At 28.9% G+C, this 17675-nt stretch overlaps 3 protein-coding genes and 1 non-coding gene across 4 annotated transcripts; 3 read left to right on the forward strand and 1 right to left on the reverse strand.

The window, feature by feature from the left end:
- The first annotated feature begins 8574 nt into the window (after positions 1–8574).
- LOC101210926 (vacuolar iron transporter 1) lies at positions 8575–10807 on the forward strand. Its single transcript, XM_004142777.3, has 4 exons — positions 8575–8917; positions 9749–9834; positions 9961–10075; positions 10197–10807. Exons 1-4 carry the CDS (start codon positions 8676–8678, stop codon positions 10492–10494), a joined length of 741 nt encoding a protein of 246 aa, XP_004142825.1. The 5' UTR covers positions 8575–8675; the 3' UTR covers positions 10495–10807.
- Positions 10808–12038: 1231 nt separating this feature from the next.
- On the forward strand, positions 12039–13678 carry LOC101211173 (vacuolar iron transporter 1). The gene is made up of 4 exons (XM_004142778.3): positions 12039–12417; positions 12508–12593; positions 12955–13069; positions 13206–13678. The coding sequence occupies exons 1-4, from the start codon at positions 12185–12187 to the stop codon at positions 13510–13512; spliced, it is 741 nt and encodes a 246-aa protein (XP_004142826.1). The 5' UTR covers positions 12039–12184; the 3' UTR covers positions 13513–13678.
- Positions 13679–15903: 2225 nt separating this feature from the next.
- On the reverse strand, positions 15904–15985 carry TRNAS-AGA. Its single transcript has one exon. It is a non-coding gene; the product is annotated as a tRNA-Ser (tRNA).
- Positions 15986–16375: 390 nt separating this feature from the next.
- On the forward strand, positions 16376–17474 carry LOC116403700 (B3 domain-containing protein At2g31420-like). Its single transcript, XM_031885197.1, has one exon. The coding sequence runs from the start codon at positions 16615–16617 to the stop codon at positions 17410–17412; it is 798 nt and encodes a 265-aa protein (XP_031741057.1). The 5' UTR covers positions 16376–16614; the 3' UTR covers positions 17413–17474.
- The last annotated feature ends 201 nt before the right edge of the window (positions 17475–17675 follow it).

Raw genomic sequence — 17675 nt, forward strand, 5'->3', positions numbered from 1 at the left:
AACAAAATCTATCCAATTCTATATAGTCTATTTAAGTCTTTTTGCTATATTTATAATCTGTTTCAATTTCTTTTTTCATCCATAAAAAATTGTCTAAAAATATCATAAAGCTTGAACTTTAATTTTTATATGGTCGCTAAATTTTTTCCCTTGTTTCAATCTTTAAGTTTAAATAATGGTTAAAAAGACCAACAAAAATAAAATAACATAACATAAAAATGTTATTAAATTAAACTAGAGTTTTTTACACATATTGCCTAACTTAATAGAAAATAATAGAAAAGATAATTTTAAAAGGATAATCTAATAATTATAACATAAAATGAAAAAAACGAATGATAAAGTGTATTTAGAAAACTATTATTTTAATTTCGAAATCACTTGAAAAAAATGTTTTTCAATAACCAATTTTTTTTATATATAAAAACTACTTAAAATAAAAAGACAAAGGTTTATCGTTCATACGAAATGTGATTTTATTAAAAAAATTTATGGTTAACTGGTGTCGATCAAAGGTTAACAAATGTGTTAATGAAGTCATCGAAAGTGGTGGTCGGAGATTGATTGGTGTTGGTCATCAGAGGTGGTGTCCGAAAGTTGGTTGACGAACATCTCAACTCTTGAAACAAACACCCCTTTAGAGTTGGGGAATAATAAGATGATTTGGGTTATTTCAAATACTAAATTTAATCATCAACTGAAACTAAATCTAACTAACTCCAAACAAAGAGTGAGTTATTATTTTTTCTTCAAAATAAATTCTCAAGGTAAGAGGGATTAGGTGGTGGAGGAAAGTATCTCAACTAGATTGGCACATCAATAACTGCGTCATCCTACCTCAAAGATCAAAAGTAACATTTAAATATACCTATTGTTTCGACGGTGTAAACCAACGCGTTAAGAGATTCAAAATTTTGAATAAGTATAAGAGTGTAATTATGAATGTTTAAATAAGCGTTAATAAATACTAACAATTTTTTTATTAATACTTGAAAAGTTAATGTACAGACATAGCCTATGGTCTATAGATATGTAGGGAAAAAGATTTGAGGGTTACGTTCAATCTTTTTGAATATTGACTGTCATGAAACGTTGGAATAGAAATAGAAAAGATGAAAAGGAAAACAAGGCACGCTTGCTCCCACACTCAACTTTCAACTTTGGAAATGTAAACAAAACCCAAACTTTAAATAAATCCACTTCTGAATGTTGCCAAAAAAAGTAAAAAGTAAAAAGTAAAAAGTAAAAAGTGGAAAGGTTTTCTTTCTGAGAGATTTTGGGCATTTTGGGTTTTGTCTTTTTTCTCAAACAGCTGCAAACCAATTCATTGGTTTTGCTGTAGAGACAAAACACCAAACCTACTACTGTGTTTTGTGCCCATAATTCCACTTTCTCTAAAGAAATAAAACAAAAAACAAAGGCATATAAATGCACATGTTTACACCCTTTTTTCTCCCATTTTTTCTGACTCTCATTACCATTTCATCCATCTCTCATTGCCCTTAAAGCCTTCAAGTACATTCAAATCATTGTACCCTTAATTGCTATTTATCCTCTCAATTATCTTTTGTTTGCCAATCTTTTGTTCTGTATTCCCAATTTTGCATATGCATTCTTTATCTGACAAACTGTTCTTGTATTGGATTAGATTGAATTGGATTTACAAACAACTAATTTGTTGCTAACTTCCTAAAATTCATGTTAAACTAAGAGTTGATACATTCATATTTGTGGTTAAATTGGAAGGTTTGATGGATATCTTTGATATCTCTTATAAATACCCATAAAACATTACAAAAGAACCCTCAATTTAATCACCAATACAATTATGAATATTAAAGAAAATTAAATATACTTGAGTCGTTTATTTAGAGAGTGAAAATTAAAAGAGTTTAATTATCAATTTAAATAATCGTATAAGAGGGAACTCTATGCATACCCGTAATATTATTTGATAAAAGAATAATGGTCTATATACTAATGATGTCAAAGTGAGTTTAGTTCAATTAACCTAACATATGTGCTTACAAACAAAAGTAAATATTTATGAATGGTGTGGTTTTTTTCCTTCTTTTATGAAAAAATTATGATTCTATAGTAAGTATGCTTGCACTCACATGATTTGAACATGTAAGGTCTAATTAAAGAGATATCCCTTTTGTAGACATAATGTCTAAATATCTAGACTTGCACTTTCTTCATCATTATTTGATAATTAAGCCCAACCTTATTTACTCATCTAATTAAAAGACCTAACATATATATGTTACTAATATATATATATATATATATATATATATATATATATATATATCTTGTCCACTTGATCTTAACCCATGTGATTTTACAAAAAATTTAACCATTACTTTTTAGAGGAAAAAGTGTATTTATAATACATTTCACAATTTTTGAATTTACTTAAATAATTTCTTGTCATTAATTATTAATAATTAAATATGTACAGAGTACCTTTGAATTAAACAACATAACGATCCCATCTAAAAATATATTGTTTCCTTGTTTATTTTCAAAATATCTACAGTTTATGCACTAAATAAAAAAGTTGGACATGACTTGACTTTTGCACAACTATATCACTACAATTTGTTTGGATCTTGCAAGTAATTTGTAGGGCCAACATATGGGACCTGTTAGGTTGGTGTAGTGCACAAATATAAACTATCCGACACACATTTTTATCTGGTCCCATCCAAACATCTAATCTCTCGTTAATTCGATCACGAGGTAGTTGAATAACGTATACGTTGTGAAGTAGTGTGGCTACTGTCTAGATAAGATGATCCAATGTGTAGGGATGAGCATGATAAACTAAAAAATCAAGCTGACTGACCGATATAGGTTTGCTTGATATCGATTTGAAAAAGAAATTCAAGTATAAATCGACATAAACTGATCGACTGATGACCAACAACTAGTTTGTATTTTTTTTATGTTTGGAGTCGATTTGAATGTTTACTATACAAATTATAGTCGGTTTCGTGGTGTTTTAGTCAGAAAACTTAGTTTGATGACCCATTGATGATTACAACTACTAATAAGTACATTCACTAAGCTGAAATATGTTATAAGTTTTGAGTATTTCTAATCTTTTCCAATTTGTAGAAGCCTTCTAATCTCAAATGCATCCACCTATAACACTAAAAAATAGTTACTTTCCAATGGCAATAGGACTCAAGTGGGTTTTAGACATTACAATCACCCATTCCCTTGTTTAAACTAAAAACCAAATTTCATAATATAGAAAATGAGATTGAAACATAAAAATGATATTTGTAGCCAATAGAGGCTCATAAAGCAAGCAAAAAATAATTAAGATTCTCTTGAGAAAAAGAAAGAGAAAGGTAAAGGTAAAGGTTTTATATTTATTAGTATTATTTAGAGATAAAGGCATGGGAATGAACGAGAACGTGGTGGCCACACTCCTTGTCTTTCCCTTCACTTTTTGCCTCTTTACATCCCAATTATTTTTGGGATTTTCTTTCTACTTTTTCTAAAGTTTCATCAACTTTTTCCTCTCCTCGTTTTTTGTCCTCAACTTTTGTAAAAGTAACAAAATCATTCACCACTTATTTATTTTCTATATATACATTCTCTTTTTTTATGCTAATGTATCATCTAAAATGCCTCTCATTTATTTTAGTGTTATTAAAATTATTCCTACAATTACTTTCTTTTTGTTCTTCCTAATAATTCTCTTTTTTCTAAGTGGACTCTAGTATAAAAATTTTAAAATATGTTATGACATCAAATTAAACAATTTCACACCTAAAGAATCAAACCAAAAAAAAAGTTCAATAATGATGTGTTAAGTCCAAGAGCAAAGAGGAAAATTGTTTAATTATTTTTAAAAAAAGCAACATACCATGTATACAACCAAGTAAGGGTTATAGAGGATTTATAACATCATAAGCCCATGATTCAAAATTTAGATTTTTCATTTGGTACACCCACCACAACATGGCAATGCCACACCTTACTTGTCTTACCGATTATATTGCTTTTAACAGAGAAAATCATTCCCACACAAACTAATACATAGGACCTCTAGACAAATTTTGTCCTTGTTCGCCTATTTTTTGGAGAAAAAAATAAAAAAAAAACTACATTTTCTTATAATTGAGCTACTGAAAAGAAAAGTATACCTTATAGATTATTATGTGTGTCTATTATAATACAAATAGATATAGAGGATGGTTCATTTTGATTTATATATCATCTATTTAGATAGACGGTGATATTTTATTATGTTTTATAAATATTTTGATTGAATCTATTACACTTGTTTTTTTTCACCAAGATAAATTCAAATTTTGTATATCCAATGCACTCTTTTATTTTTATTTCCCTTTTTATTTTTGTTCTTTTGTCACGTACCAATTTTAATATTTGAAAATATTTTAGTTTGTTTATCTAAATTTATAAAAATATATTAGTTCTTTTTAATTTTCGTAGAACAGATAATAATGGTAAATATGGTAGTTAATACTGAAGGATTGAAAGTTAGTAGGATAGTTAATACTAAATAAAGATGAAAATAACTTTAGGTTACAAAAATGGTCTTGAGTTGATTATAAACAATCAACTACTCTTTATTTTAAAACAAAAATAAGCACCAATGTTATAAATAATATAGATGGACATGTTTACTCATTTTTAAATAATAATACTAATTTAGTTTTTTTAGAATAATCCATCCAAAATAATATTTTATTAATACTTTTATGGAAATTTTATATTTTATCAAGGCGAACAATTTAATTTTGATGATACATAAACACAGTCACATCAAGTTTATAATACTTTTTCAAATTTTTAAAAAAGAAAAGTTTAAATTCTCTCTCTCTCTTTCTGAATTCAACCCTGTAATTATTTTATTCACTTTAATTCTTCATAAAATTAATGTTAATTTTATATTATAAACTTAATATTCATCTTTATGTTTTTTTTTAAGTAACAACACCCCTAATTAAATAGTGGTTAGTGCATGTTAAAGTGAATTTAATTTAGTGGATCTACTTCATAATGATTGTATTAAAAAGAAACTAAATATTGTAATACTGATATGGTAATTAAGTATCATAATAAAATAACAAATTTCATAATTGAGTCTGAGAGATAAAAGAAGGGGTAGTAGTACCATTTTTTAGAATTCCATGTAATAGTTTTACTTGGTGTTTCTCTCAATATCGACTATCCAAATTTGTATAAAAAGCTAATACTAAAAATTACTTGGTGAAACTTCGAGCATCTTGTATTTCACATAACTTTTTTCAAATCTTACTTGAATTTTTAAAATCTTTCCTAAGATTAAAAATCCTAAATATTATATATATATAAAAAAGATAATTAGCAAAACAACAAGTAAATCACTTTGAAAATTAGTGTAAACATAAACTGGATGTATGACTTTATATGAGATGAAATATTACATGAAAATTTTTGAAAACAAGCCAAAGTTAGTTGGAAAGATTGCATAAATTGGAAAAAAAAGTATGGATATCGCTCAAGCTTCCGTAAAACGGGACTAAGAAAACTTAATACATTATCAATTTATTTTTGGTACAATTTTATCAATGATGAACATAAAGACCATACAAATTTGTTTTTGGATGAAACGATTCACTTAATTTTTTTCAAATATATATATATATATATATGTGGTAAAATTTGATACTTGGTGAAGCATAGAAATGATACTGCCAGATTCATTTGTAAAATGTGTTTAGATAATTCTTAATTGATAAATTCATTTAAAAGTTATGAAAGTTAATGTAATTGAAATAGAAATGGGAGGAAAGAATTGAAAATTTTAGTATAAGATTTGGTAAAGATAATATGATGTTAAGAAAATTGGAAAAGAAATAAAAATTGGTATATAATTTTTGGAAAAATATGATAGAAAGAAAAGGGTTGGGAAGAAAATGAAGTGGAAAAAATTAAGAAAAATGGTTGGGTGGGGGAGTGGAATGGTTAGGTGGTGTGTTTGTTCTTTCTTTGGAATGGAATCTTTTTAGATTGTTATTCAAATTATATTTAACATTAATTCTTTCATTTATTAAGCTCCTATTACGGCAGCTTTTATATATATTTATATAAAATCATTTTTCCCTTGCTCTATTTTGTTTTCTTTACATTTATTTTTTAACCTTTCATTTGTTTACTTATGTTTAAAAAGAAAACAAGGATCAACATATCTATCTACTAAATTAACCCCATTTTTACTATATATGTGTATTAAATTATACTTTTTAATTAATTATAATTATACCACCCTCCCCTAATTTGAAATAAACGAAATTTTTAAATTTAAATATATTAAATTTATGAATTATTACTTAATATTATTATCAATGTAATTTGATGAAGCCGTTTATCGTAAATGAAAATATAGTTTTCTATTTTAATAAAAATTAAGTAAAAATAGCATGTGAGTAGAGTCATTAGACTAAAGTATTATTATTAAAAAAAATATTAATATTTTTATTTATAAATTAAAGAGACATTTTAAAAAATAGCAAAATAAATTAAAATATTTACAAGCTAAAGTAAAATTTTGGATTATATCAAAACTGACTTCTATCATTATCTATCAATGTTACTGATAGAAATATATCGGTTTATATCAATCTCTATTATTGATATAATTTGAAAATTTTGTTATATGTTATAAATATTTTGTTAAATTTACTATTTTTGGCAATTATCCTTTTTAAACCTAACTACGACTATAATCTAAAAGTATTCTATTAATTTATTCTTTCAATTTCAACACTCAAATGAATAGATAAAATTAAACTAAAAATAAATATACATGCTCAGACTTGAATCAAACTTTCAAAAGTGTTTGGTCCAATGAATTGAGTTGACAGCGCACTTGTTTGATTCATTGTGAACCATACAACTCAAACACAACGTCAGTTTCATGTTTTTATAATAAATTCTTACATCGTTAATCATATCGAACCTCACAATTAACTTGAGTGCTTACCCCAAAATAAATTGGGTAGGTTAGATTTTGATGTATTGAAATTGGTCAATTTTGGAGGTGAGCATTATGGAGTGGAAAATTGGTCCATGCAAAGTCATGATTGATGAAATGTTAAGGGCTTGTGGGTTACACACGCCTTGTGATTATGATTTTATTCCTTTTGACATTTTGTTATAAGCTTGTGCCCAACACACGCCTTGTTTTGTTATTGTGTTGTGGAGCCTCCTCTAAAGATTTCCATTCATTTCTTTGTCATTTGCAATTCAATGTTTCCTATTTAAACAATATATATATATATATATATATATATATATTAATTTTTAGTTCTATGTTTGTGTAATTTATGTTATGCATGAATGTGATATCATTCCCATAAGTTCATTTGATTTGTGTTTAAATTCCATTTCATTACTACATTTTCATTGTTATCGTTTTCATTAATTACAAAAATTTCTAAATTAAAAGATTTGTTTTGTTCTTAAAATAGATAAACGTTACATCAACACATAGATATGTAACCTATTTTATAGGTACAAAATATTTATGCTCCATCTAACAAAATGAAAAAATCTATAACTATTTTTTTAAAATATTCAAGGTTTGTCATTTTTTTCCATCGTCTTTCTTCTCTTCTAGCTGTTGGATATTAAATAGCCAAATTTAAACTCGTACCAAATTAGTCCATTCTTAACAATAAAATCTAACAATTTATATTACGAATATAAACTATCATTTTCTAAATATAAAAAAGATTTGAGAACCCACTCCAAAAAAATTAGGATAAGATCATTTAGATTTAGATTTGATGCTAAATCTAAATCTCGCCTACCAAATAATAGTCAAATTTTAAACTAATGTTTGTCAAATAAAACGTTCATTTTCCAAATATACTACATGCCCATTAATTGGAATATTTTTAGAAATTTTCATTATGGGTTTTGAATTTTTTTCGTTTTTGAAAATATTTTAGTGTAGATATTTTGATGGTTTGTTATATTTTTTAAAATTTCGTACCTGATATATAATTGGGAAATGAGAGGTGAATAATAATCTAATAAGTATCAAAGAAAAAATGTTTTAAAAGAGAGAAAAAAAATTATAAAAACGTATATTTATAACACTTTAATAAATATAGATATATTTTAAAAACAATTATTGTTTACACCCACATTTAACAACAACCTACCTAAATTATAAATCTTTCTATGTATGAAAACTATCTGTTTGAAACTTAATTCAAATTTAGAATTAAAAAATAAATGAAAATTTTGTTTTAAAAAAATTTAATAGGGTCTAGTCAAGATTAAAGTTATGTTTGTGTATCTTTTGGTGGATGGCTCATACCAATAAATTAGAAGTCTACTAAAGAAGGTATATTTTATTTTTTGTACTAAATACGAAAAATGAGATATATGAAATTAAGTGCTAACCCTAATGATTGTTTGGGATTAGAAACATAAGAGTCCATTTACTTATTTGTGAAATCAACTTTTTCTTCTCTTCCGTGAGAGAGAGAATTTCAATATGACCTCAACACTTTTTGAGGCTCTATATAAATGTGGCCAATTTCCTTCCTTTTTCTTCACACACCAGTTGTCCATTCTCCTTTGCTTTCTCTCTTTCTTCAAACCCCAATTAATTGGGATCTTAAATTAACCTTTCAGCAATGGGGGAAGCTGCTGGTTTCACTGATCCAGAGAAGCAGAAACTTCTTCTTCATGATCATGAGGAGAAGCACTTCATGTCAAGTGAAGTTGTCCGTGACATCATCATCGGCGTCTCCGATGGCCTCACCGTACCATTTGCCCTTGCAGCTGGACTTTCCGGGGCTGATGTTAGCTCCAGTATTATCCTCATTGCTGGAATTGCTGAAGTTGCTGCCGGAGCCATCTCCATGGGACTTGGAGGGTATACTACACAATCCCTTAAAATACTTTGTCTTTTCTTTTCTTTTTTTTTTACTTTTTTCTTTTCCATCTCTAACGAAAAATCGTAAAGTTTTTAGTGAGCATCTCGAAAATCAATTTTCTACTTCTAGATAAGAACGTCATATCAATAAAATTCATGTTTCATTTTATATCAGTATATGAAGTCATTAGAGGCTAAACATATTCAACCTTTTGTTTTCCAAATAACTTTTTGACTTAAACATGCATCTACCTCTGTTTTGGCTTTAAATTTTTTGTTACACACTGCAAAAGTGGTTTGATTGAATATAATATCTTACTATATATAAACTTATTAATATAAAAGAAAACATTCTGTCAAAGTGCCTTTTAGTGGGTCTTTTTTTTTTTTTATAAAAAAAAGCCACTTATTCATCCACTCACATAATAGAAAAAGTAGAACTCTATTATAATTAGATCATATGTTGATTCTTGAAGAGTCCAAATTAGTATTAATAATTTGTTCAAAGTATGAAATCATATATACTTGAAACAATCATTATTTGATTCTTGGTTTATTGGATGAAGAATAATTTTATAAAAAAATAAAATAAATTATCATTTTTGGTGTTGTTCGTAAGGTGGGTTATGTCCATATTTAGTGGGCATTTTTTAGTTAATATATTTTGATTAAACCTTAAATTTAGTTATTCAAAAGTTGATTTTTTAATCAAAATTAGTTAAATAAATAAAAACACTTTCTACCATTTTATTCACATCACGTGATTTATATATGAATATAAGTTGATAAAATCAAAGTGTAACAAGGTTGTATTGAATTGAAATAATGCAGATATCTTGCTGCTAAAAGTGAAGCTGATCATTACATGAGAGAATTGAAGAGGGAACAAGAAGAGGTGATTGAAGTCCCAGACATAGGTAATTTATTTATTTGGTCCTTTTTTTTTAAAAAAAAAAAAACTTATTTAGGTTTAAAATTAATTGGTATAGTTAAGTTTGGATTAGTAGTTTAATTGAAAATTGAATATAAGATAATGATTTCAGAGGCTGCTGAGGTGGGAGATATATTGTCACAGTATGGGGTTGAAGCCCATGAATATGGGCCTGTTGTTGCTGCTCTTAGAAGGAACCCTCAAGCTTGGGTTGATTTCATGATGAAGTAACTAAACTTTCCTCCCCTCACTTTTGTTTTGACATTTACTATCCATATATTGTATATATAACTTTTGGATGTGATTTATGCACACACTAATCATAAATGATTTATTTGGGTGGTGCAGATTTGAATTGGGGTTAGAAAAGCCAGACCCAAAAAGGGCATTAATAAGTGCATTAACAATTGCCATATCGTACATAATCGGAGGCTTGGTGCCCTTATCGCCATACGTTGTGTTCCCCTCTGCTGGAGATGCTGTGATTGCTTCTGTGATTGTAACCATAATTGCATTGCTAATCTTTGGGTTTGCTAAGGGCTATTTTACTGGTAATCGTCCCATCATGAGTGCACTACAAACTGCCTTAATTGGAGCCGTTGCTTCTACTGCTGCTTTCCTCATTGCAAAGGCTTTTCGTACCTAAAACCTCTCTATTATCAAATTATGTCAGCATTAGAAATAAGAATATATATATATATATATATATATATATATATTATTGGATATAGTTCTGGACGCAAGTAAGAAGATCCTTAATTGAATTGTAGTTCTTGCTTTTCTAGTAATTTCTTTTAGATATGTTTGCGCCATTTCTGTAAGTAAATGTACTCGTTTAATTAGGATCTACTTCTTGTCAAATTGATATATCTTGGGTTTAAATTTGTTTTCTTGATCTAGAAAATCTTAAAAAGTATAGAAGTTTAAAAGTTTTTTTTGAAGGATTTTGTTTGGTACCATCTAATCGTGTTTTATGTTTTTAGATTTTTGGATTCATAGATATGTTTGTTTGTTGCTAGCTAAGTTAGATTCAGTTTTTGAATTCTGTAATCAAATATGAATAAGATTGTTAGTTTGATTATATAACTTCTTTTGGTTGATAAAAGATTCAAAACTTGATCTTCTAACCAATAATAGTTTCCAACTTACAATTTTTTACAAAATAAAAGAGGAAAGAAAACTATTATGATTTTATAATTTTGTACAATAATAAAACCGTAATTTTTGTTAATTATTTCATCATTTGATTACAAAAGTCAACCATAGAGCTCCTGCGTTTCAATTTTCTAATTTCAACTTCAACCCCATAGTTTTAGCAATTACATCATTTTTCATTACAATATTAGGATAAAAATATGAGAATTCAATTAAATCAATTAATTAGAATCTTAGTTGACTAACTAGTTTTAAACAATCAATAATCTTTTACCAAAATTATATTATTATTTTTTGGGGGATGTATCTACTATTTTTCTCAATGGAAATATATCTAAATAAAGTTTTTTATTAAAAATTAAAATTTGAAAACTAATTTATAGAATACCAACCAGACCGTTACAACTTGTAAGCCTGTAATTACATGTGGGTATTTTCAGCCATATTCATGTACTTCTATGGGTTCCATGTTCATATAAACGGTGAATCAATATTTCTATTGTATCATATAAAATTCTAGAAACCTAAACAAAAGTAAACACCAACTAATTTAGCATAAGACCGAGTACAAACTTCTTATAACTTTACGCTCTTTATATATAAAAAAGAAAATTTGCATCATATGATAAAAACATTTAGAAAAAATCCACCAATGATACTTTTTCTTTTACATATTAACAAATAATTAATAATATTAAATAACTATTAGACTGTTACTAACTTTTAATTTTGCTACTTTTACCGGCACCCTTATATAAAAATCTCATATGTAATGCAATCATTTAGAATCAATTATACGCTTTACCTTTACAATTTTTTTTTGAGATTATTTTTACTAAAATAGAAAATTCCATCAATAAAATCTCTCATGCTAACTCGTATAGACATGATATATATATATATATTTTTTATTGAAATAGTGTTTTGATTTTTATAAATTTTTTAGGAGTAACATACTATAAGTAATATAGAAATGTTAAAATTTTATAATAAGGAGAGAAAAAAATTAAATAAAAATAAAGAAAAGGGAAAGGAATTAGAGATTGACGTAAAGTAAGAATAAATAATTGGGGAAACAAAGAGCATAAAACTTTTTTAGAATGCATTCCCACTTCCCTTTTATTCTCTTTAATTTTGTTTTCAAATCCATTCAGAAATTTTAGAAGTAATAGAAAAAACAAATGGCCGACCTCGACGGAACCAGAAACCAACTGCCACTCCTCCAGCACCACAAAGAGAAGCATTTCACCGCCGGGGAGATCGTCCGGGACATAATCATCGGCGTCTCCGACGGCCTCACCGTCCCCTTTGCTCTTGCTGCAGGTCTATCCGGTGCGAATGCTTCCTCTTCCATCGTTCTCACAGCCGGAATCGCGGAGGTGGCGGCGGGCGCCATCTCCATGGGACTCGGCGGGTACGGATCTCGATTGATTTGTAGGGCAGTGGAGGGTTATATTATGAAATTGATTTATTTAAAGAAATGTGTTTCTGAAAAATGAGGCAGATATTTAGCGGCGAAAAGTGAAGCGGATCAGTACAAGAAGGAGCTGAGGAGAGAAGAGGAGGAAATCGTTTTAGTTCCTGATACTGGTTAGTGCTTCCATTTCCTTCCTCTTCTTCTTCTTCTTCTTCTTCTTCTTCTTTCCATTTCCCGTTAAAATAAAAATAAAAATACAATATAATGGGCCGACGAATTTGGGCCCTCATACTCAGGGCTCAATTCTTTAGTTGGGCTCGTGAAGTATTGCAGTTAGAAATGATTTTAATTTACTTTGAAAACATTCTCTAAATTTAGAAGGGAAAGAAAAAACAATGTAAATGATATAATTGAAATTTTAATCTACACATATAGAATCATTAACCTTAATATTATTATTAGCAATAAGAAATGGCAATTATGAGAATAATGAAAAACTAAAATGGAGAGCATTTTTGGAATAATATAATGCAGAAGCTGCAGAAGTGGGAGATATATTGGAGCAATATGGAATAGAAGCACATGAATATGGTCCTGTTGTTAATTCTCTAAGGAAAAACCCTCAAGCTTGGCTTCATTTCATGATGAGGTATCTTAATTACTTCTTCCTCTTCAACTACTTTTTTCTTTTCTTTTCTATATATTTCAAAATATATTCTGAACCAATGGATAGATTGCGTTTTTCTAATCATGTTAAGAAAATAACAAAACTTGTTTGAAACTAGGTTTGAGCTAGGATTGGAAAAGCCAGAGCCAAAAAGAGCCATACAAAGTGCCCTAACCATTGCCATTTCCTACATATTGGGAGGGTTAGTACCCTTGATTCCCTACATGTTTTTCCCCAAAGCCTCAGAGGCTGTTCTTGCATCTATTGCCTTAACTTTGGTAGCACTCTTAGTTTTTGGCTATGCCAAGGGTTACTTCACCGGCAACAAACCCGTCATGAGCGCCGTGCAAACCGCCCTCATCGGAGCCATTGCGTCAGCGGCCGCCTACGGCATGGCCAAGGCCATCCAACCACGTCAACCCTAGCTAATTAATTAATGGTTGTTCATATATGTTACACACTACCATAAAGTAATTTAATTTACGTATTCAAGTTTTGTGTACACACATATATAATCGTTATTATGTATATTTAGCATCCAAATGCAGAATAATAATCGTTATTATGTGTTGTTATGGTGATGTCATCGTTTTTCTCTTCTTCTTTGGTTAAGTTCATGCATACTTGGTTTTATTTATTTATTTTCTGATAAATAATTAATAAAAAAAGCAAAGGATACTTTTTGGGGTTTTTCAAAAAATTGAATAAAACACGCCAAATATTTACATACTAGAGAACAAATTTTTTCTTTTTTAAAAGCTCACAAGTCCACAACGTCAAATAACAAAAACACTTCCGATTAATCGATCACACACGTGTGAAAAAATAATTTTGTACTTAGTCTAAACGATCTTATACCAGGTCTAAATTAAACGATTTTGAATCCTTACATCCGACCAAAACGATCTTGTATCCTTGTACCTAGTCCAAACGATAGATCTTGTACAAAATCTAAATGATATTGTGCATAAAAGAATAGAATTCTCATAGCAGAAGTGTACGAACGTCGTAAAAAAAAATTAATTTGAAAAACAAAAATGAATTCAAAGAAAATAAAAGAAAAGTCTAAAAATGCTTATGAGAAGGAAAAGAAAAAAGAAACTAACCTTTGTAGAATCTTCCAAGAACTGTCGAACCTCCCAAGAACACCATGAAGTTTTCCTCGTTATTCTTAAGATAAAATTAGATGAATAGTTTTCTTTTTTTTATTGTGATGCACTTTGTTATAAGTTTTCTTTTTTGAAAATTTATTTTGTTTTACCCTTAATCCTTTTTAACTAAAATGATTTTTGTATGTAAAAATATAAAATTTATTTTAACCTGAATTATTGTAGGTAATATGAAAAAAAAATCTTTTTGCAAATTTCAAAATTTTCTCCCGTTAATAATGTAGATTCATAAAAAAATTCAAATTCTATTATACTACTTTAATGTAAGTGCTAAAAGAAATAGAAGATTTTTTTATAAAGATTTTGTGATGTTTTTATTTTAAAAAAAATCTATTATTTACTTTTATATAAAATGAGTTTTCTCAATTTATTTTTAATATGAATATTATTTTCTAGATAAATTGTGTTTCTTTTGTAATGGAAAAAATGAGAAAATTTAACTTAATGATTTGATATGAAACATCATCAAAGATTCTTTTTCTATAGCTATTTTTAAAGAGTATACATATACAATTATATCACAATAGTAATCACTTTTGATTGAAAATGAGAGAGGCACTCCCTCTCAATACAAATATCAAAGTCAATGTAATAATAATAATTACAACAAAAAAATAAGAAGATCATAGCAAAGGAAAAACGAGGAGGTTCAAATTCATACTTTTCTAAAGCACCAAAGTTGAATATATTGTCTTTTCTTCAATCCCATTTCTTCTACAAATGCATTCCATTGCGTCATCAAATAGTACACTTCTCCATTTCCACTTCTCATCTTCCATTTCTTCAAACCAAAACAAATGCTTCTAATCTCTTCAACAATATTATTCATTATCATTACATTTATTATTTTCTCGTTGGTTTAGCAAATTCCTCTCATCCTCAATTGTAAATTCAAACGCAAGTTTCTTTTTTGGTAGGGACAAACGTCCTTCATTCTTGTTTAAATCCGTGTCCGTGAGTTGTGAGTTGATTTTGAATGACTAGATTAATTTCATAACCACCCATTTTCTCGATTCGATTTCTCATTGTCGTTGGCATCTCAGGAATGGACGGATACTCAATCTGTTTTACCTTCTTGTTCTTTCTTTTTTTCTTAATGGTAGTATTGGTCCTTGGAGGGTTCTTTTTTTTGTGATCGGTTTTGTTAATTTGTTGTAGTTCAACATCAGAAACTACAGAGTTTGTCATATGTATTAAAATGTATGATGCCTTCAACATAGAGATGTGAAGTTGGGTTTGAAAGATCTTATTTTTTGAAAGTCGTAAACTGCTCTCCTTTATTCCATTGAAATGGAAATAGTAGAAGAAAATGAAGGGAAATGTGAGAGGATTATGTTGGGTTAGAACTAAAACTAAAGCTAAGTAGGAATTTAAGTGGCAAGTGGATTAGAAAATGTTAGATTTAGTTGAAGAAAATATATTTATCTTAAATTCTGTATTTTAAAGAGAAAGAAGTTCAACTCTTCAAATCTAAATCAAATCTAAAGATTTTCATTTACTTTATTCAATTTTTTTAAAAAAATAAATTTAAATCTCAATATTTCTTTAATCGTAAACCCCACAAATTTGGATTCCTTTGTCTTCTACTATACACAAATTAAATTTATATAAACTTTTATATGTTTAATTAAAAGAAAAGAAAAGAAGCGTGAGCGGCAGGATTCGAACCTGCGCGGGCAGAGCCCACATGATTTCTAGTCATGCCCGATAACCACTCCGGCACGCCCACTCGATGATCTTTAACACCCGAGGTTTGAAGGGTTCTAAGTTCTAACTTTCCAGTTGATATTTTATATAGAAATACACATTTATGGCCTCATTTGAGAACAAAACTGAACTATATATATATACCAACTTTGAGAACATAGCCTCAATGGAACATAATAAATAACTGGAAAAGTCATAAAACTCTTTCATTTAATAATCAAAACTCCAAACTATGGCTTGCCTTAAACAAATTTCAATAATATAATTAATCATTAAATTAGAAGGGAGCAATGTCTAAGGTGTTGGAGATCTTTTATGAGTAATTACTCTACGAGTCGGATTTGTGGGATATCAAATAAATGCAATTATGGCACTAACACTCTTTGACTAACTTTGACCCAACTTTCAGATATGGAAACAAATTTTGAAGAACATAAGATTTCCAAATATTTTCCTTAACGGTACCCAATTTTCCATTTAATTTTCCTAACCCAACGGTAAACAGATTCATAAAAGGAAAATAATTCGTATATTAAGCTTTTTATTTCACTCCCATCAACAAATTACTCACAAATCATCATCACTTCATTCAATTCTCTCCACTCTGTTTCAATCTCAAATTTCACATTCACTTTCTGTGTTTAACAAATAATGGTAATGGAGACATCTGTTCGTTGTGGCTTAAGAATCTGTCTTCAACTTCCTGATTTAAACAATGTTTACGTACCTCGGAAAAGACGTGGATCTTCCTCCGGCGTCGGCAAGAAAGAGCAATCCATGACTGAAACCGAACTCCCCTTGTCTATGGCGGAGGCTGCGTCTATTCTAATACAACTGGCAAACTCTGTTCCTGATGTTCCACCGCAAAAAATAAACAAAACCCGCAAGAGAAAAAACCCTCCGACGCAGACGGAGGCATCGACGAGTAGGACTAAGCAACAGAGGAAGAAGAATGTGGCATCGACGAGTAGGACTAAGAAACAGAGGAAGATGAATGTAGACCAGAGTGAGCGTCCTTCGATGCCGGTGGCGATGAGAGATCGGATTTTAGAGATGGGTGGGTATGAAATAAACCTAGTGATTCAAAAACAACTTACTGATACGGATTTAAACAAAAACCATGGTCGTTTGTCGATGAACACAAAACAACTGTCGTTCGACTTTGCAACGGAGGAAGAGAGTAAGTTACTGAGTGAACAAGAAAATAAGAACAAGATGGGGATAAATGTAATGTTATTGGATGATGTTCTTGAAGAAAGAATGCTGTGTTTGAAGAAGTGGAAAATTGGGAGTGGATATGTTTACTGTTTGATGACAAAATGGAATTTGATGGTTGAAGAAAGGGGATTGAAGAGTGGAGAAGAGATTCAAGTTTGGAGCTTCAGAAAAGATGATGAAGATGAAGCTCATCGTCTTTGCTTGGCTTTGGTTAAATTAGCAACTTGCTAATTGAACTGAGTACCTTTATGTAAGAATGACTAATTTTGGAATTGGGTGAAGAATTAGGGTTTGTGAGTTCAGGTGGGAAGCGAGAGAGGAAGAAGATGGAAAATTGTGTTTCTTTTATTTCTTTTCTGTTTATAAAAAAAATGCAAATGTACTAAAAATGACACGTGGGGTTTTAGATATTTTGGAGAATGAAATGTAAATGCACATTGGGGGCTTTTAGTTTTGATGTAAAGAAAAGAAATTTAGATTTATATTAATGGATT

The sequence above is a fragment of the Cucumis sativus genome, chromosome 5, assembly GCF_000004075.3.
Source record: "Cucumis sativus cultivar 9930 chromosome 5, Cucumber_9930_V3, whole genome shotgun sequence".
Classification (NCBI taxonomy): domain Eukaryota; kingdom Viridiplantae; phylum Streptophyta; class Magnoliopsida; order Cucurbitales; family Cucurbitaceae; genus Cucumis; species Cucumis sativus.

Bases quoted from the DNA above. Each gene is read 5' to 3' on its own strand.
- LOC101211173 (XM_004142778.3), top strand. From the start codon at position 12,185: ATGGCCGACCTCGACGGAACCAGAAACCAACTGCCACTCCTCCAGCAC. The intron at 12,418-12,507 runs GTACGGATCTCG...AAAATGAGGCAG, and splicing joins ATCTCCATGGGACTCGGCGG to ATATTTAGCGGCGAAAAGTG. The intron at 13,070-13,205 runs GTATCTTAATTA...GTTTGAAACTAG, and splicing joins TGGCTTCATTTCATGATGAG to GTTTGAGCTAGGATTGGAAA.
- LOC116403700 (XM_031885197.1), top strand. From the start codon at position 16,615: ATGGTAATGGAGACATCTGTTCGTTGTGGCTTAAGAATCTGTCTTCAA.
- LOC101210926 (XM_004142777.3), top strand. From the start codon at position 8,676: ATGGGGGAAGCTGCTGGTTTCACTGATCCAGAGAAGCAGAAACTTCTT. The intron at 8,918-9,748 runs GTATACTACACA...GAAATAATGCAG, and splicing joins ATCTCCATGGGACTTGGAGG to ATATCTTGCTGCTAAAAGTG. The intron at 10,076-10,196 runs GTAACTAAACTT...TGGGTGGTGCAG, and splicing joins TGGGTTGATTTCATGATGAA to ATTTGAATTGGGGTTAGAAA.